Source organism: Leptonotus elevatus, chromosome 14, assembly GCF_054856555.1.
Source record: "Leptonotus elevatus isolate MCC_2025b chromosome 14, RoL_Lele_1.0, whole genome shotgun sequence".
Taxonomy (NCBI): Eukaryota; Metazoa; Chordata; class Actinopteri; order Syngnathiformes; family Syngnathidae; genus Leptonotus; species Leptonotus elevatus.
The window spans coordinates 1,142,644-1,163,271 of record NC_141252.1 but is presented as its reverse complement, the minus strand read 5'-3'; the positions used below and the strand labels follow the sequence as shown (position 1 = coordinate 1,163,271).

At 43.2% G+C, this 20,628-nt stretch overlaps 1 protein-coding gene across 2 annotated transcripts in view; it reads left to right on the top strand.

Moving 5' to 3' along the window:
• slc8a3 (solute carrier family 8 member 3) overlaps positions 1-20,628 on the top strand; it is a 47,958-nt gene that overhangs the window by 1,537 nt on the left and 25,793 nt on the right. For both annotated transcript variants that reach the window (XM_086095449.1, XM_086095448.1), the window contains exon 2: positions 3,152-5,017. In XM_086095449.1, the coding sequence (XP_085951575.1) occupies positions 3,219-5,017 (1,799 nt within the window). In that variant the 5' untranslated portion in view covers positions 3,152-3,218. The remainder of the gene's footprint in view (positions 1-3,151; positions 5,018-20,628) is intronic.

Genomic DNA, 20,628 nt, shown 5'->3' with positions numbered 1-20,628 from the left:
ACGCAGGTGCGCCTAAAATTGGACTGCCCAGCAAAATGCAATTTAGGAGAATCCCTGTAAGCCTGACTTGAAATGAGCCACACGATTGGCTCGCCGAACAGCATTTGACGCTGACAGGAATACAATATTCAGGAGTGCATGAATAAATCACGTCGCTTAATAACTCTCGCATATATGCACAAGAGCCCCCGCGTATAAACACGAGCGATAAGTCAGCACAGTGACTGATTGCACGTCGTCAATGTTTAACACCAATTAATGCAAGTAATTACTCAGTGGAGCAATCAAGTTGAATATTGTCATGTAACGTTTAGCTCACGGAATTTAAGCATCGCATTAAGTTTTTATGCGAGTTTCCACTGCATAGCCGAAAATGTAAAAATGCTATTGTAGCAGTCGGGCAAGAAAAATTCCTTAAACGATGAATTGAGTTCATGTGAGTTCAAATGCAAATTGAAAAAAAAAAAAACATGTTCAAATGCAAAAAAATAAATAAAAAAAGGTCAAAACAAATATATTGTCATGTAATATTTTCTTCACAGGGCAGGACAAAGCAAATTAAATGTCCCTTTTGTTGCATACATGCAAGTTTAAATGCAAAGTAACCGCCCTAAAATAAGCAACAACAAAAATTCAAAGCAATTGTAATTTAGTATTTTGCTTCGTGGAGCATGAACGAGACTAATTAAACATTGCGTTAATTGAGTTCATGCCAGTTCAGATGCAAAGTAAAGCATTTTAGATAAATGCAAAAATGACAACAGCAAAAAAAAAAAAAAAGAACAAAGAAAAGAAGTTCTTACGTGAATTCTGCTTCATGAAGCAGAAAGAAGAGATTCGCGTGGTTCGTTAAGGTTACTTGAATTCCAAGGCAAAATATTCGAATGAAATATTTCTTCTCAGAGCAGGAAAAATCAATCAATCATGCGAATACAGTTTGAGTTCAAATATTCAAAGCAAAAAAAAGAAAGAAAGCACAAAACAAAAACCTTGAAGTAATTTTAGCATCCCAATAATTGAGTTCAAATGCAAAAACAAAATGGCAACAACAACATTTTCTGCCAGGCTCCATCATTGATCCGTTTTTGGACTAATTTCATGTAATATTCTTTATTTCCAAAAAAAAGGCGTTTAGTGGAAGTATACCCTCTAATGACGGTGACGGTCAAGAAGAAAAATCTTGGCTAAATCTTGTATGCACATTTTTGTCGTGTTGCTGCTCATTTAGAAAGTCACTAACACACGTGCGCAAGTACAGCCGTTGAGAAAATCAATAATAAAAATAAAATCCAGAGCTCGCGAGGAAGGTTGATGCGTTAGTCTTGACGCACTTTATTGACTAACAAGGCGTGGGCGTGTCTATTGAATTGTTGCCCAATCAATTGTTGTAAATCTTTAGGACACGGAAGACGCTACAAATGGACGTGTTTGGAACGTACCATTTAGTTTCCTGGGGTGGATCGTTCCATACGAAAAAAAACATTCAAAGGAAATTGAACACAAATCCTTCCGGACGTCACACCTCCACTAAGCTTTTGGCGCAATGCTAACGTTAGCATGACTAACAATCAACGATCAAAACTCACACTCTGTCATAATTCAATGTTCAATTTTCTTTATTTACGCATTTTTCACACTTGGCAGAAAAAAAAAAGTGTCATGTCAATTAAAAAAAAAAAATTCTGTCATTGTTTTGCTAGACGTGGGTCCTCCTCAAAACCCGGCCCGGCTCAAAAATAGGCCTACGTGTAGTATAGGTCTTAAAAAAAAAATTGCGATTTAAATATTTCTACTGACGTAGCGGCTCTAATTTCCATCCATCCATTTTCCAAACTTTGTTACAAAACAAGATTCATGGTATTTGTGATGTTAGCCTGCTGACCAGATGGAGTCCGCTTCTGCATGAGCTCAGCCGCTATTGCTAAACGGGTTGTCAGCCTGCATCCCGTTGAGGCGATGGAGGTGCGTTAAGACGTAGCGGTTTGCGGTTGACATGTTCCAAGACGTCGCTTTTCGTGCTCGTTTGCCTCTTTTTTTTTGGGGGGGGGGGGGGACAAATGCGACATGTTGGACGCCGCATAGTCGGGCTGCAGCTCCTGCTAGTTTTTTTTTTCACTCCTCTCCTCCCATGACAATTGAAGACAATCAGGCTTCAATCGACGTAATTGGTCTCCACATCTAAAAGCCAAAGTAAACTCCAGTGATTACAAACGAAGTCCGCAGGCTAGCGTTTTATTAAACAAACCTTATCTCCATTTTTTTTTTTTTCCTTTCTTCTATCTTCTTCCCAGGTTTGAGACGCTCATGAATTTTCAGATTGAGAGCAAGCGGAGTTATATTTTTTTCCGGCCCGCCTCCCACGGAGGAAATCAACTTGTCGCGATTATGCTTTCTTATAAAGTAGGTCGCCCCATCTGAATTTGCGTACTCGTGAAATTGGGGGGGGGGGGGGGGAATTCTCTCCCACGCTGTTTTTTTCTGTGAAAAGTTGTGTAACCGCTCCATTAATAGAAGTCCGACAGCGGCAATAGATAAATGCACAGGTGTCCGTTTGTTGGCACTTGATGGCAGGAAAACAGGAAGTAGAAACCGACCAAAATAAAAGTACCGTATTTTTTCCGACTATACTGTAAATCGTAAGTCAACAAATTGCATCATGAAGCGTAAAAATGAGATATAAAAGTCGCACTGGACTGTAAGTTTTTTTTTTTTTGTTCATTTAGTTTACAAAAACAGAGATCTAAAAACAATAGAGCTTGAACCCATACCCAAAACCCCTGTTCCCTAATCGTGTTGATAACGTTGATCTTCAAACCAAACTAGCGGCGGCAGCAAACTAACTAACTAACTAACTAATAGCGTCACACCTTAGTTGCCATGACTTCATCTTCTTCCTCAATTTCTTCTTCTATTTTCGTTTGGATGTTGACACATACTTTCGAGGCATTGCCGTCTTTCAAACGTTTTTTACCAGCTCGTTCGCTAGTTCAGCATGTAGCTTCCGCCACAACAAGGATTTGCTACTAATAGCAGTAACCGACCGAGATTGTATGAAACGATGGAAAAAAGCGTGACATCATTCGAAAAAAATACGGCGATGTGGCTTGGCGGACGCTAAGCTAGCTTGTGTGTCTTCCTAACTTGTGTTCAGGCGGTCAAAGTCGAGGCCCGGTGCTGGATCGCGGTGCCGTAAGGACCCGCGAGACCGCGGAGGGTGCATGGAGGGCTCAAGGCTCGCAAGTCCGGGGCGCTCGGCCTGCCTCTGGTTAGGACTGGTCTCAGTAGCGGCTCCCTTCCTCGGCACAGAAGCCCGGACCACCCCGGGCCCGCCGCTCGGCTCCGACAACGCCACCTGCCCGGGGAACTACAAGTGCACCCCCGGCATCGTCCTGCCCATCTGGTACCCCGAGGATCCGTCCATGGGGGACAAGATCGCGCGGGTCATCGTGTACTTTGTGGCCATGATCTACATGTTCCTGGGCGTGTCCATCATCGCCGACCGCTTCATGGCGGCCATCGAGGTCATCACGTCTCAGGAGAAGGAGGTGGTCATCCGGAGGTCAAACGGCGAGACCACCACCGCCACCATCCGCGTATGGAACGAGACGGTGTCCAACCTCACCCTGATGGCGCTGGGCTCCTCGGCCCCGGAGATCCTGCTGTCCGTCATCGAGGTCTGCGGGCACGGGTTCAAGGCGGGCGAGCTGGGGCCGTCCACCATCGTGGGCAGCGCCGCCTTCAACATGTTCGTCATCGTGGGCCTGTGCGTGTCCGTCGTCCCGCAGGGCGAAGTGCGCAGGGTCAAGCACCTGCGGGTGTTCTTCATCACGGCCGGCTGGAGCATCTTCGCTTACATTTGGCTCTACATGATCCTGGCCGTGTTCTCGCCCAACGTGGTGCAGGTTTGGGAGGGCCTGGTGACGCTGGCCTTCTTCCCCATCTGCGTGCTGCTCGCCTGGGTGGCCGACCGCCGCCTCCTCTTCTACAAGTTCATGCGCCGGAAGTACCGCGCCGACAAGCACCGCGGCGGCGGCGGCGGCGGCGGCGGCGTCGTCATCGAGAATGAGCCCGATCGCTCCTCCAAGGGCATCGAGATGGACGGCAAGATGGTCAACTCGCACTTCGCCGACGGCGGTGTCGACCTGATGGGCCCGGCGGAGGGCGGGGAGGCCGACGAGTCCCGCCGCGACATGATCCGCATCCTCAAGGACCTGAAGCAGAAGCACCCGGAGAAGGAGATGGACCAGCTGGTGGAGATGGCCAATTACTACGCGCTGTCGCACCAGCAGAAGAGCCGCGCCTTCTACCGCATCCAGGCCACGCGCATGATGACGGGCGCCGGCAACATCCTGAAGAAGCACGCGGCGGAGCAGGCCAAGCGCTGCGCCAGCATGGCGGAGGTGCGCGCCGACGAGCCCGAGGAGTACGTGTCGCGGGTGTCTTTCGAGCCCGCCGCCTACCAGTGCCTGGAGAACTGCGGCGCCGCCATCCTCACCGTCACCCGTCGGGGCGGCGACGTGGGCAAGACGGTGCGCGTGGACTACAAGACGGAAGACGGCTCGGCCAACGCCGGCGCCGACTACGAATTCACCGAGGGCACGCTGGTCTTCAAGCCCGGCGAGACGCTCAAGGACATCAGCGTCGGCATCATCGACGACGACATCTTCGAGGAGGACGAGCACTTCTTCGTGCGCTTGTGCAACCTGCGGGTGCTGGAGACGGAGGAGGAGCTTCTGTCCGCCAACAGCTTGCCGTACCCCAAAGCGGCGCTGGGTTTCCCCGCCGTGGCCACCGTCACCATCCTTGACGACGACCACGCCGGCATCTTCACCTTTGAGAGCGGCGCCACGCACGTCAGCGAAAGCGTCCGCGTGATGGAGGCGAAGGTGCTGAGGACGTCGGGCGCCCGGGGCACGGTCATCGTGCCTTACCGCACCGTGGAGGGGCTCGCTAAGGGGGGCGGCGAGGATTTCGAGGACACCTACGGCGAGCTGGACTTCAAGAACGACGAGACCTGGTAAGACCACTGCTTTCTTTCATAGACGTTAATGGCTTAGGGTTTGGCTTTCTTCCCACTTTTTTGGCTTCACTGGCCTGTGGTAAAGCTTAAATAGTCGTTAAGTCCGAACAACGGTGGTGCTTTTTTTTTTATTTTTTTTTTTTTATTTTTTTAAAGCCCATTGTCTCAACCAAGCGTGCATACCCTTGTTTTTTTTCTCCTCTCGTCCCAGTGCTTTTGTGTGTTTATGTGTGTGGCGCAGATGTGTGCGTGTGTGTGTGTGGGGGGGGGGGGGGGGCATGCGAGGGGGTTTCAATGTGAGGATTTGTCACACAACAAATGTGGCAGCAGGAAGTCCTGAGCTAACATCGTGTCTCTAATCCCAGTGGATTGCCCCCCCCCCCCCCCCAAAATTTCCTTTCTTTTACTTGATTGCTTACGTGTGAGTCACTTTGCTTTTAGAGGCCAAACAATCGCACAGAGCGTAATAATGACGTATTCTGTATTCAGTCAGGAGATGAAACGCTAGGGAAAAAAAAATCATATCATGATTAATATGAGCAAAATGATCATTGTTGACCACCAGATTAATGAAAAAACAGGGATTTGCTTATGGCGTGGCAAAACGCAAGGTACACACTTGCACATTCAATATAGATGAAAAAAACCCCACATAAATTACAATTTGCAAAAATATTAGAACGACTATTTGATGGATAATGAATGAAAGAAATACACAAATATGAGTAAAAATAAAAATAAAACTAGTGAATTATATTGGATGAAAAAACAAAACCTAAAGAAGAATTTGAACAAATATAAAAATATTATCATTTTTTTATTAGTAGTAATTTAGATTTTTTGGGGGGTATATTTTAAAATATTACCACAAAAATATTTAAAAAGAATACAAATTATGGGACAAAAAATTAGACAAGACAAAAACACATTTTAGAAAATCATAGCAAATGAATTAGAAAAAACAAACATTTAAGACCTAAAACAAATTTATTAGATTGAAAATACACAAATATTTGAGAAGATATATGAAAAATCATTAGAAGTTTTTTTTTATTAGATAAAAACAACAAAGTATTCTTCTTTTTTTTTGTGACATACACACAAATATTAATTTGAAAAAGTAACACTTTTGAAAAATATTACCACAGACATATTTGAAAATAATACAAATTAGGAGCCAAAGACTTAGCACATAAATATTATAAGACAATTTATGTTACAAAATACAAACATTTAAAAACAAAATTATTAGATTGATAATACAAAAATATCTGGTAAGATATATGCAAATATTAGGCAAATGTATTAAGGAATATTTGAACAAAATCATACATAATTCCTTTTAAAAATAGAAATATGAGAAAAAATATTATTACAAAAGATTTAAAAAGTAGACACAATGTTAATATTTAAATGATAAAAAAATATTGGACAAAAATAATATGGGGGAAATTGAAAAATACACAGATATAATGAAAAAATATCAAAGTACAATTAATTACTACTGCTACTATACCAGATGCTAAATTACAAAATGCAAAAAAAATACTAGAAAAAAATTAAAAAGAACATAAATATTTAAATGATACAATAATATGCAGAAATATTAACGGAAAAGTGTATAAATATTGGGGGGGGGGGGAATGAAAAATACACAAATATTAGGAAAAACATCAAAACATTAGGAAAAATATCCCAATTCAATTACCACCAACTACTACCAGATGATACTGTAGTAGCCATGATTACAATTAAAAATGGCTGACGCTATAGTGGGAAATGGTCTTTGGGGTTTTCGGGAAAACACAACTAACTGTCCATTCCTGTAAAATGCATCTATGAATTGATGGCGAATGTAAATATCGTACACGTTCTTTCCTGAAGAATGCGCGCACCATGGCAGGTTTATAAGCAATAAGCTAAACTGCCTCCTTTTTTTTGTTTTGTTTTGTTTTGTTTTGTCTCGTGCGTGTAAACTCTACGGAATTGGATCTTTCCTCTTTCTCCTCTTCGCACTCAAGGGCGCTCACTCAGGCTGTGAATCAAATTGACATCCGTAACGTCTGACATCTTCCGCTCAGCAGGACCTTCTGCTGGTGTCACAACTCCGGGGGAGGAGGAGGAGGGACGAGTGTCAGGGTGATCAGCAGGGCTCCTGGGGGTGCGCCGGCACTCGCTAAGGGAGGGGGGGGGGGGGGGGGGGTTGTCGTTGTGTTGTGTATCGATCCGTCCATTGTGTACAATGTGACGGCCGGTCAAATGATGAATAGCGCGCAGGTTCCCAAAATGACAAAATTCCTAAGCAGCCGTTTGTTTTGGAGGACAGACCGCAGGATTACGGTGCACTTGTTTTTGTGTGGGGGGCGGAGCTAGACATGCCACTTGAACACCCATTGGTTCATTGGATGGATGAAGAGATAGATTGACAGATGACAGGGGGGAAAAAAAACAAAGACGCTTCTTCTTCTTCTATGTCTGTTGTAATGTCATTAGAATAAAGTCAGACTTTTACAAGTACAGAAGAACAAAAAAAAAAGCTATATTATGCAAGTTTATTATAGTTACGGTAACAGAAATGAATGGTAACACGAAAGCGGAAATAAAAAGTAAAAAAAAAAATGTTTACGTAAATGAAAACAATAAAAATGACTAGAACTTGTGTTTACAAAAAAACATTTTGTGATTCCACAAAAAAAATATTATTATTATTATTTTTTAATGACCTTTGTTAATTTTTTTCTTAATAATTCCAAGCTTTTGATCTTTATTTTAAATATATTCATTGCAGTTTGGCCGTTTTTTTTTTATTCTTTATTTTTTTATTACCGGGACTTTATTTTTTATATATTTTATTATGTTGTATATTGTATTACCATTATTATTAATAATACTGTACTGTAGTTCTGTTTTTTTTTTGTAAAAGATGAAAAATAGTTTTAAAAAAAATGAAAATAAATGGAGGACGAGATAAATGTATTTACAAATATACAGTACAAGAAATAAAGAAATACGAGGGAAATATAAAAAAATAATACACAAATATTTGGGGGAAAAACACTAAAATGTTAGATGAAAGATAAACAAATATTAACAAACAATAGAAGAATATAGAAAAAGTCATAAAATATAGTTACAAAATATTAGACAAAAACATTCATCAACAGTCATTTTTATTGTTTTCATTTACGTAAACGTTTTTTTTTACTTTTTATTTCAGCTTTCGTGTTACCATTCATTTCTGTTACCGTAACTATAATAAACTTGCATAATATAGCTTTTTTTGACAAATATTAAATGGAAAATGTGCAAATATTTGGAATGACATGACAAATATACAAATATTTGGTACAATCCAGCCCCTAAATACTTTTTTTTTAAACAATAGGACATAATTATCTTGCTGGCCTCTAATCTCCAAGCCATGTTCCCGTTTTCATCTTGAACTTTTGCACCCTCGTCCCACCTCCTTCCCGCTCCTCGGAACGCGCGGCGATGTCGTGACTGACGCGACACATGTCCGCAAAACTGCCGACCGTGCAGATTTTTTTGCTCGAACTTTTTTCCAAGGCAGTCCTGGAATAGACGGCAGGTTCACCTTACCGCCCTGCAGCGCTCGCACCGCTTGTTTGTCTGCAACCGAGGCATTCAGTAGCAATGTTCAAGTAAACCCTAATCCTCAATATAGATGTGAATATAAACCCATGCACGCGCTGGAAAACGTGCAGAATTGCGCATTCTTGCGCAATCTGTATCAGTGTAGTGGTACACAAGTACAAGCCGGGTGTCAATGAGTGTTTTGAAATGACGCAGATTGGGTGATAAAAAAACAAACACACACACACACACACACACGCAGGAGGCAATTCAGGAGACATTTTCTTATCTGATCGAACATATCAGAGCTGCTAAATGCTACACAGACACTTAAAACTCACACACAAAAACACACACACTCGCACAGGTTGAGTGGCAATAAATATGCTGGCCCTGCATTCGGCGCTCTCCGTCAGGGGAATGCAATTAAATTGAGGCTTATTTATAACGCAATCCTCCCTGCCTCGTCGAGTGCTGTGTAAATCTGACCGGAGATCAGTTATTCGGGCTCCTACGCATTGTCAAGTCGCGCGGGATCTGAGAAGTACGGAGCCCCAGACAATGACGTGGAGATTTTAGTTTTTATTATTGTGGTCATAATGTAGATAGAACATGCTCACAAATTGCTCATTTGTCACCAGATGGGATTTACCCAATTTAACTCATTCCAAATAAAAAATAAAAATAATTAATTTAATAATTTGTCATTCACTCCCCAAAAACATATTTATACGTTTTTTTATGCTCGAGCATAGAGAAGGCTTTGATGCAGCTTCTGACCCGAAGAGGTCACTTAAAGCAATGGTAGTTATTTCAAAAGAACGGCCAGCAGGTGGCAGCAGAGTATAAGAGATCAGCCAGGGCCATATTGCAAAAAGCTCTTTACCCCACAGTTTTAAACAGATTTGTGAATAATGATGAAACTTAGCTATATTCTAATGCTAATTGATGCAAAACGGACACATTACAAATAGACTTTTTTTTCCTGATGAAAGAAGAGACTCTAATCTTTCTTATTTATAGCAATAGAACACAATATTCTGTGGGCCTTGCAAAATCAGTCAAAATCCAGTAAAACAGCCGGGAGCAAAGGGGGTTGCTTCAGTGAAAATGGCGTGAATGAATTAATCCACCGCTTATGCCACCGCTACTATAACATGGCAATTACAGAAACCAATACGCACACAACTGTGCCATATATATTTAATCTGGAACAGTTAAGAATCTATTTTTATGGAATAGAATGACCAAAACATAAAACAGTTAAGCATAAATGACATCATGATAGAGATGCTGATTATTAAAATGAGATCAACTCCAGTCATCGAAGGTCAGGACCCCGCATCATTGAAAATCAGAACGAGTGCAGTCTATTGTGGCCACAATTGGAAAAAAAAAAACGATTCCAATGTCTGCATCTCCGAAGACAAGAGAAAGCAGCTCGCGCGTAAACAATTCCTTGGATTCTGGCACACGAAATTGCGTCCTCCTGGATTCGCCAGTGTAAGCCGAGAAAGTGGAATCATTGAGGCGAAAGCTTTGTTGCTGCGCATCATCCATAACCGCCGGCCAGTCTCGACACGTCTTCCCGGAGGAGAACCCTTGTCGGAGGCCCCCCCGAGGCGGCCGCTTGCCCGACTCCCGCCCGATGCCTTCGGGACAAAATTGCAAGTGGAGCCGTGCGCTTGCGGTGTATTGGAATACTGGCTGGCTTCGGTCGGGAGAAGAAGGAACGGATCGCTTGTTTTGATACTTACCCCAACTGCAAACGCTAGAAACAAAGCTGAGGGCGAAGCACAAAGTCTTGGACTGGACCCGTTGCTGTTATGGTTTGCCCCATTCCACCGGATTCTGAAGAACAAATTGGGTTTCGTTTATATGTCCTCAGAGACATCTGGGATTCCTATCAAAGATGGCACTTTTATTTCCCATGTTCCCGTTTTCACTCAGCTCACTATGCCACGTGGGTTCTGCAGGTCTCCCGGTTGACCTGGGACACTTTGGGTCCATCAGATTCTCAAGGATACATATATTGGATTTCCCATGTTCTCTGGGAATCTCATGATTCGTACCTTCTCAAGATTCACTCAGTTACTTTAGCTGTCTCCTGCGTCCGCCTGTTGCCTGGCTAGGGACACTTGGGTTCCACGGGACATTTGGTTTCCCCGTGTTCTTGGGTTTTGTACTTTTCTCCAGATTCGCTTGATACCCGTGTCTGCTGGGTTTTGTTGGTCGTTCTTGGGCTGCGTGGGTCCTGGGTTTGTGAGATGTTCTGGATTCTCAAAGGTGCCCATGTTACCTGGATTCTGTAGGTTATACGGGTGCCCTGGGGTACCTGAGCCCACCTGTTGCCCGACTTAGAGGCATTTTCACGGGACATAAAAGAAGAAGAAGATTTGGGTTCCCTATGTTCTTGGGTTTCATACTTTCTCTCGAGTCTTTTGATATACATGTCACCTGGGTTGTGTGGGTTGTTCTTGGGCTGCCCTGGGTCTTGGGTTTGTGAGATGTTCTGCATTATCTCAAGTGCCTATGTTACCTCAGTTCTGTAGATTATGCAGGTGCCCTCTGGGGTACCTGGGTCCACCTGTTGTCTAGCTAGGAACACTTTGGTTTCACGGAACATTTGAGTTCCCCGTGTTCTTGGGTTTTGTACTTTCTCTATAATCTCTTGATCTCTGCGTCACCTGTTTTTTTTTTTTTTTGGGTCGATCTTGGGCTGCTCTGGGTCCTGGGTTTGTGAGATGTTCTGGATTCTCTCAGGTGCCCATGTCACCTGTCACCAGTTCTGTAGGTTATACGGGTGCCCTGAGGTACCTTGGTCAACGTGATTCCTGTTCGACAGGACGGTTTCCCTTGTTCCCTGGCACTACTTTTTTGCCTGTCTCTAGATTCTCTTGATACCCATGTCACCTTGGTTTTGTATGTCGTTTGTGGGCCCCGGGTCCTGGGATTCCGACACTTCTATAGGTCATCTGGGGGGCCTTGCGGTGCATGGGGTCCACTGGTTTCTCAGGGACACTTGGCTTTCCCTGTTGTTTCTGGGACTTCTCTGGATTCTCTCAGTTTTCGTTGTCACATGAGTTCTGCGGGTCATTCGCAGGTCCATTTGACTCATGGGTTTTGTACAGTCTCCAGATTGTCTCAGATACTCACGTCGCCTGGATTTTGTAGGGCTACCCGTGGTCAGCCGTATTCTTGGGGAGACTTGGTTCTGTGAGATACTGTTACTTATCTGTTGTATGTGTTTTGGTGCTTGTCAGGTCCCATTCATGAGTCTTTGGTTTGGGCATAAATGGAGACACGCTTTTGTGCGGCTTTTGTGTGTTGTCAGAGGCAAGGCTCGGGGTTCGGTCGTGGAGGTGGAGGAGGGTGCACATGGGGGCGGAGGGGCGTCAGTTTGGCAAACAAACACGCCCACTCAGAACCCTCTGGGGACGGACACGCGGCCCCGCCTGTCGCATCGCACTCGCTGGCAAAAGATGAAGAGGTTGCACTGCTGGATCGCAGCTTTGCCGGGGGGCCCCGCGGGACCCCTCTTTCTCTTTACAACACTCCACCTCATGTTCCCCTCCATCAGCTCTGCCGTCTTCTCCTTTTTTTTCTTTCTTTTATGTAATCCTGTCAGGAAGCAATGTTCTTGGCTTTTCCTGCTCTATTTGCCACCCTTCCAGCGCTTTCTCTGGGAATTTTCTCTCCCGAGCAAATGGGAAGACTATTTTCCACTTTTTCCTCCATATGTTTTATTCAAGCCGTGGGCACTGGCTCAAGATGGCAGCCTACTTTGGTTTGAACCTGCGCTTGTTTTTGGGGATTAGGCGCCGCGTCGAAACTTTGCATGGACTTCCCTCAGCGGCTCCAGTTACAGCCACGAGTAAAAAGAAAATATAGAATGAGAATAAAATCATAAAATTACGAGAAAACTTCCAAGTATACTCAAGGTAAAAAGTTGTAGTATTATTGAATATGAAGGAAGAGATGTTTCCAGGGGGAAAGTAAAAGAAGACGGAGGACAACGAGAGGCCGAGAAACAAAAGAGTTGAGGAAGAGCAACCCGGTCGCCTCGATGGAGGACGGCGACGAGGCGTGTGGGCGGCGACTTTTTTTGAAAGCGCTCCTCTCGTTCTCCTCGTTAGAGATCATCCAAGGCTTCCTGATGACACGTGCAGCGTCTTTGATGCCTTCAATGAGACGCGCGTCCTCTTCCTCGTTAGCGCGCGCATCGTCAGCGCTCGCGTCGTTAGCGCGCAGGAATTTTATTTCCTGTTGTTTTTCTTGCCAAGTCTTTTCATCCATTCCATCTATTAATCATTCCACGAGAGAGATCACGTTCTTGAAAGCTTTACAGATTTAAATTACTCCGATCTAAAAATGTGGCTCTCAATTTAGAAATATGTTTGGGATGGAGAAAAGTGAAATCATTTCTTTGACTTAAGGGTGGAAATACCTTTCTCGGGGGAAAAAGTGACAGGCTACGTGTCTTTGATGTGGCACTCCAGAAGACACCAGCGACACTTTACAACTTTAGAGCTTTCCTTTGTCGTATATTAAGATGCAAGTGCGACAAAGACAAAAGCTGTTTTGACAGGCGTCTGATGTGTTTCAACCACAAGACGGTTCACTTTTTTTTCATGAATTTTGCAACTTTGAGTGTCATGAGTGGGAGTACCTTACTCGAGTACTACATAAGAGGAAAAAGTATTTTGTGTATATTTGATGCACTACTCCACAAGATGGATCACTTTCTTCCCAATCAGGTTTGCGATGGTGCATTATTGAGGAACAAAAGCATTTAGACAATTACAGGATGTAAAAGGTGAAGAAAATGGGTTTCAAATGACAGAAACTACATGGGCCTTAAACGATTCCCTGAGGAACACCACTCAAAATGGTGTCCGACTTACGTGTTACCGGGGATGGGTTTTGGGACATCCTGATGCTAAATAATCATTTGTGACGCGAGGAAGAGAAAAGGAATGAAAACAGAAGAAAATCAAGAGACTTCAAACGTTTCCTTGAGGGACTCCGCTCAAATTTTTTGTGCGGATAATTGTGCTGTAACATAAGGTCACTCCACCCTTCAAGAAAGTGGAGGCTCTTTTCATCCCAGCAAGCCTGTCTGTCCCATGGCCTTTGTTTTGCACCCTCGGACCAGAAAAAACAAAACTTTGTACTAATTGCTTAATTGGCTTTCAACATCAGCGTCAAAACCGTTGCCAAGGAAAAATGAAAATGAAAGTGAAGCTTGACCGTGATCTGCAAGACCGCGCCAGCCCATCATCCGGGGGCGAAATACAGGAGGCGCTTTTAATCTGATCTTGTTTGAAGCTTAACCTGCTTCAGTGTGTGTGTGTGTGTGTGTGTGTGTGTGTGTGTGTGTGTGTGTGGGAGAGAGAGAGAGAGAGAGAGAGAGTGAAAGAGCGAGCGAGCGAACACATGCTATAACTTGTGGTTGCAGCCCTTTTAATGGAACTCCTTGGCCCGACACTTCATCAGAATGTCAATAAAAGAGAAGGAGGAGGAGCAGGTCTATCGGTGACTGATGAATGCACCAAACACGTGAAAAAAGCCTCGCCTCTCGTATACTTCACTCCATTTGACAGCCATGTTTTTTTTGCTCCGAAGGAAGTAACGGAAATGATCCCATTTTAACATTCTTTATAGTTGTACAAGTGTAAAAAGTTAGCGTCAAACCTTTGAAGAATTGGAAACGCCTCGCTCACGTCAAACAAGGTGTATGAGCGGACAAAAGGAATGGGGGCACGTGTCTTTGATGTCACTCCACAATATGGGTCACTTTCTTGATTTACGGCCTTAAAGTACGAGTCGGGTTAACGTAATAGGGCACATACGTGTCTTTGGTGCATCGCTTCAGAAAATGTTGCTTTCCATCTTGATTTTGAGTGACGTTAAAGCGTTGCACGTACAAGTCGCTTTTTCGCATTCAAGAGCACGCACGAGATGGACAAAAGTGACGGGAGTGTGTTTTTGATGTGCCATTCACAACATGAATCACTTTCTAGACGTTTTACGACTTACATATGGAAATAGCTCTCTTACTATACAGATTGTGTAGTGAGATGGACCAAAGTAGCAGGACACGTGTCTTTGATGCGTCACTCCACAAGATAAATCACTTAATAAGTCTTGTCTTTGACCTAATTTAAAGCATTACACGTTGAAGTTGTCCGCTCACATTCAACAGCGTGTATGAGATGTGCAAAAGTAATGGGACATGTGTCTTTGATGCATTACTCTACAAAATAGATGGCCTTTATTCCTTGACGTTGTACAACTTTATGGCATTACAGGTGGAAATTGCTCTCTCGCTATAGAAATGTTTATGAGACAAAATTTATGTGACACGTGTCTTTGATTTGTTATTCTACTAAATAGATGGCCTTTTTGACGTTGTACAATTTTATGGCATTACAGGTGGAAATTGCTCCCTCGCAATAAAAATGTGTATGAGACAAAAATTAATGGGACGTGTCTTTGATGCTTTGCACTACAAAATAGATGGCTTTGATGGATCACTTTCTTGACTTTGTATGACTTTACATACAACATTGCTCGTGGGAATTGCTCTCCTGCAAAAAACGTGTATGAGATGGATAAAAGTAATGGGTCTTTGATTTGTCACTCTCCGACATGGCTCACTTTTTTCGACTTCTTACGACTTTACAGTGTTACATGTGGAAATAGCAACAACTGTTGTGCGTTTTCTGAGACTCCTCCCATCTCCTTGTCTTGCGACGGGCATTCATCTCGTTCCTTTGTCGGATTTGCCGCTCAAACGGCTTCCCGACCTCGTAAGTAATGACCAGACGCAGGGATGAAAAAAATAAAAAAAGATGAAAAAGGATGTGAGAGAGGAGAAACACAGAGGATGTTTTCCCTTTTGATTCCCCCTCAGTGTCACCCTGATTATGTAACTGCCACGTGCTAAAAATAAAGCCTGCAGTACAAGCTGGGAATTCTGTGCCAGTGCGTACCCCACACCCCAACCCATACACACCCCCCCCCCCCCCCACACACACACACACACACACTCTGTGTGGTTGCCATGGCAACGCAGCCTCCCTCAGACAGAGAGGAGAAGCGGCATGACTTCCTGGAGGGAAGGAGCAGGAATCTCATCACTGCCCGCTGCTTTCCTGCCTCTTGGTTTATTTATTTATAGAGGGCGACACGGTTGTTCAGCGAAGAGCCTCGCAGCATTTGGTCCCGGCCGGGCTTGATGCCGTGTTGTCTGTTGTCTTTGATGAATACAGAAAAATGTGAGTTTGGTGAATCGAATGTTTGATATTTATACAAACCCAAAAAAGTCTTCACGTCAAAGTGTTGTAGTTGTCTTTGATGTTTTCAATATGATCGAAAAACTGACGTTCACAAAAATAATTTGGAGGGGCAGCATTTTCTTTGTCTTTGATGTTTACGAATTTGCGTACGTTCGGTTGGCAGAAGTGCTGATCCTCCGTATTGAGAAAAGCCAGATGAAGTGGCTCGGTCATCTGTTTAGGATGCCACATGGACGCCTTCGTGAGGTGTTCCGGGCATGACCTTCTGTAGAAGACCAGGACATGCTGACAGCTATACTGGGAACATTTTTGAGCTGGATGAAGTGGCTGGGGAGAGGCATGTCTGGCTGCCTATCGACCACGTGCGGATAAGCGGAAGAAAATGGATGGATGAATGCAAGCTCACCTTTCTTAGACCAGATCTCTTAAACTGTCAAGTGGGACATTTCTGCCAGCGCACCTTCACACAACACGTGTGTGCGTGTGCGTGTGTGTGCGTGTAAGCCGCTCTCACATTTAGCCAGGTTCATCTGCAGTTCAGCGTGAACGCTAAAAGCTCGTCACCTTGGTCATCGCTTTTAGCGCTGACGACGCCGTTCATCCTGGAGAACGGTGCGACTCACCATCAAGCCCCGCTTGCACGTGCCTGCCTTTCTTGTGAGGAACACGTTTACGTGCGATGTCATCAAGCTGCACCAGGAAGCATAAAATGGCGGGACGTTCGTCATTACTTGTCACGGTTTAGCCGAACTGTAAGACAGATGCTCGCGTGATAATTGAGTTGATGTCGAAGAAACACGCACATTGATTTTGCGGAAGACGTAATTGTCTTTGACGTGTCTGTAAACACTTGAGTTTTAAAACTTACAAAAAAATATGGACTTCACGTTTGTGAGCAACTAAATGGGGGTTCGAAACTATTTATCAATATTTACCACCAAAAATCTTCATGTGTGGGCGTGTAGGCCTCCACCCTGATAAACACTCTACCATAATGCAGCCGTGATCTCACACACACACACACACACACACACACACACACACACACACACACACACACACACACACACACACACACACACACACACACACACACACACACACACACACACACACACACACACACACACACACACACACACACACACACGCACGGAGGCGAAGGGAGGTCTTTAGCTCATTGATTACATTTAATGGCGGTGTCGGAGATACGCTCCGCTAACACTAATGCTAATGAGCAATTACATAAGAAGAGCTAATGAGCAAGCAGCTATAAATAGCCAGCGCTGCATGTGGCGCTCATGCATAATGGAGACGACGGTCGCCCGAGTGGCCGGTAGCGAGTGCGAAACGGCGAGCGATGAGGTCGCGCGTATTAATGAGAGCGTCAACAGTTCTTCCGCCGGTGCAAACATGGATGCTTTTTTTGCTCCAGTTGCACACTTTGTTGATATTAGCCAGCAACTAGTGTGTCACACACTCTCTTATTTAGATTATAGTGTGTCTGTGAGTGTGTGCGCAATCACTGGTCACGCGTCCGATGATAATGGGCGGGCCTAAAGTTGGGATACCCTTTTTTTAAATGAAGGAAGGGAGGAAGTAAGGCATCAAGGATGTTGGGAAAAGAAGGAAGAATAGAAGCGCTAACGTGCTAACATGCTGCGGCGTTTTATGTTATAGTTAGTGAATTTGTTCCCCCATTATCAACAATCTGATACGAAATTGTCCATTCCATGATCTAATTTGCTGCCTGAACGGGCTGCTGTGCAATAGGACGTAGATACGGGAGGGAGGAGGGCTGATTTTAGAGACAGATGATTTTGAACTCAAATAAAGTGAAGTAAATACTACAGGACCTGGGGAGATCATTTGTTTTACTCTTATTTCAGACCCGACTAGTTTTCTGTCTGAATAGGCCGAGGAAAATGACAGGAAGAGTCACAGGAAACTTTCTATGTTAAAGTAAAATGACTTTTTTTTTTAATACACGCGCATTGGATTGGTGCCTAAACAGGTTGCTGTAAACACGGAGAGATAAGTTAACTAAAATGATTTCAAGAAAGTAAATACTGCAGTAACATGAGAGCTTTTTTGGATTACGTATTATTAGAGGTCAGACTTGTTTGCTGCCTAAATAGGTTTTGGGATTAAAAAAGGAAAAAGGAAGAGAACAAAAGTTTAAGTGCACTAGATTCCCCCCCCCCCCCCCAACAAAGTAATAAAAGATTTGTAATTTAAATCACACATTTTCTGCTTAAACGGGCTGCAGGGCAAGTCAAAGCAGGAAGTTGATACAAGACAAGATTTTTTTTGAAGAATCATTTTAAATGTAATTATTGTATGAACATTTATAGTCACCTTTTTTCAGGGTCAGCTATTGCCGCCTAAATAGGCTGTGGGTAAAAAAAAAACGGAGAGAAAATCAGGGAGAATGATGCTTGGTGCAGGCCCGTTTTAAAATATAATTAATTCAAGTAAATACTGCAGTACATTTGTAGCTTTTGTTGTCGTTTAAAAAAAATAATCTTGTTTGTTTGGAAGAGAGCTACGTTTGTTAAAGGATCATTTTGACTGCAGTAACTTTGATCAATCGAGAGTTTATTTTCATTTAATTGCAGGCCCGATTATTTTTGCAATAAATAAAAGCACACGAAATAAACAGAAAGAGAACAAAGTTTGGTGCAGGAATATCTTTACGTCAAAGTAACTCTTTAGTAACACTGTGAATTCACACACATCGCGTTTTCTGCCTTAACGGGCTGCTGTGCAACTCAAAACAGGAAGTAGATACAAGAATAACGAAAGGTGCTGCGCCCTTCGTAACTTGAGAGCATTTTGTTGAGGCCCATTTTTAAATCAAATTTATTCAACTAAGTAAATACGAGATCATTTTTGTTGTTTGTTTTAATCTTATTACAGGCCCGACTCGTTTGCATAAATAGTAGTAATGAGAAAGAAAGCAAAGCTTGGCACAGGCACGGTTTTATGTCCAAATAATACGGTCTGTTAATAAATTCACGCCCATCTAGTTTGCTGTCTAAACGGGCTTCTGTGCAATTCAAAACGCCGCACTCCTTTTTGCTATGCAGGTCAGTGCTTCCCATATGCAGAAGTTATGATCCATCTTAGCTTGACTGGCAGGTTCCTCCCCCCTCGTTGGCTCCCGTCTTCCACCTCTGCATGCGGTCCTGTCAGACGAGGCCGACGGGCTCCAGGCTTTTTAAACCTTACTTACTCTTCGGTTTCAAATTTGACCCGCTTTGACATTTGACAGCAATAAAAATAACCGGTCACCTTTCTTAATGCTAACGCTAAATAGCATCTATGTCCTATAAGGGATAGGCGAGAGTTGTCGGTGTCACCACCAAATTAGAGGATATTCTTGGCACGGGTCAGAATTGACCCAGAACACACTACGTGTATTCGGAGAATGAACAGCATCTAGAAAGAAGTCTGCATCGTTGATGACGACTCGGCGGCGACTGCGGCTCATAAATCAGGCCAGCATCCCACATTTGCTTGTAAACACAGCGGCGGTTGCTGAAAATAAGGACATAGGCGGGAGGGGAGAAGACGTACGGAAATAGCGATCGCGGGACGAGATGGCGTAGGGAGAAATGAGACGGAAAAGCTTGGAAAAAAGAGGGAAGGGCTGCGCCTCGTTAAGGCGTCCAGCTGTGCCGCCCTCATTTTTTTCCACATGCTGTGATATGGAGGCGCTCTTTTTGTATCAACATTGATGGGCCAGAAACATCCACTTCCTATCTGTATGTAATCTAGTCAAATGGTCTCAGTGCAGCGCCCTGTGGGACTCCGTTACCATGGATTGTGTAATGGTGTATTTGAGGCATGTGTAAGTTATGACACAGTGTGACGTCACTCTTCTCCAGTTGTGTGAGTGTGTTTTTTGTTGTTGTTTTTTTTACATGAGGCTAGTTCATTCCATCTATTCCATTGGAAAGATGGCAAATAACCAAACCGTATTATTTTTATTGAATTACAAATTGAGCACGTAAATAAATTAGAAATGAAGTGTAAAATAAATGTATACAATAAAACACTAATTAACAATTGTAATTGACTCATTTGCTCCCAAAAACATATAAATATGTTCTATTTTAAATATGACCATGCTCGCAAAGACGCATTTATACGTTTTTTATGTTGTTGTTGTTTTTTATGCTAGAGCATACAGAAGGCTTTGATGCAGCCTCTGACCTGAAGAGAATGCATGAAGCAATGGTAGTTATTAAAAAAACTGCCAGCAGGTGGCAGCAGAGTATAAGAGATCAACCAGGGCCATGTTGAAACTGTTTCCCCCACTGTTTTAAACAGATTTGTGAATAATGATGACATTTAGCTATATTTTAATGCTAATTGCTAAAAAACAGAAACAAATAGAAAAATACTAATATACTATCATATATACTAAATAAATATATTTTCTTTTGGTAGGTTCCATGTTTTTATAGCAATAGAACACAATATTCTTAGGGCCTTGCAAAATCAATCAAAATCCAGTAAAACAGCCAGGAGCGAAGGGGGTTGCTTCAGTGAAAATGGCTGGGAGTGAATGAGTTAATAGGAAATTGAAAATAATAAAAAGAAAATAATTACAAAAAATGTTGGGGTTTAAAATGCTAAATAAATTGTACTGTACATTTAAAAAAAAAAATTAAATGCAAAAATAGAGAAACATATACAAGATACAAA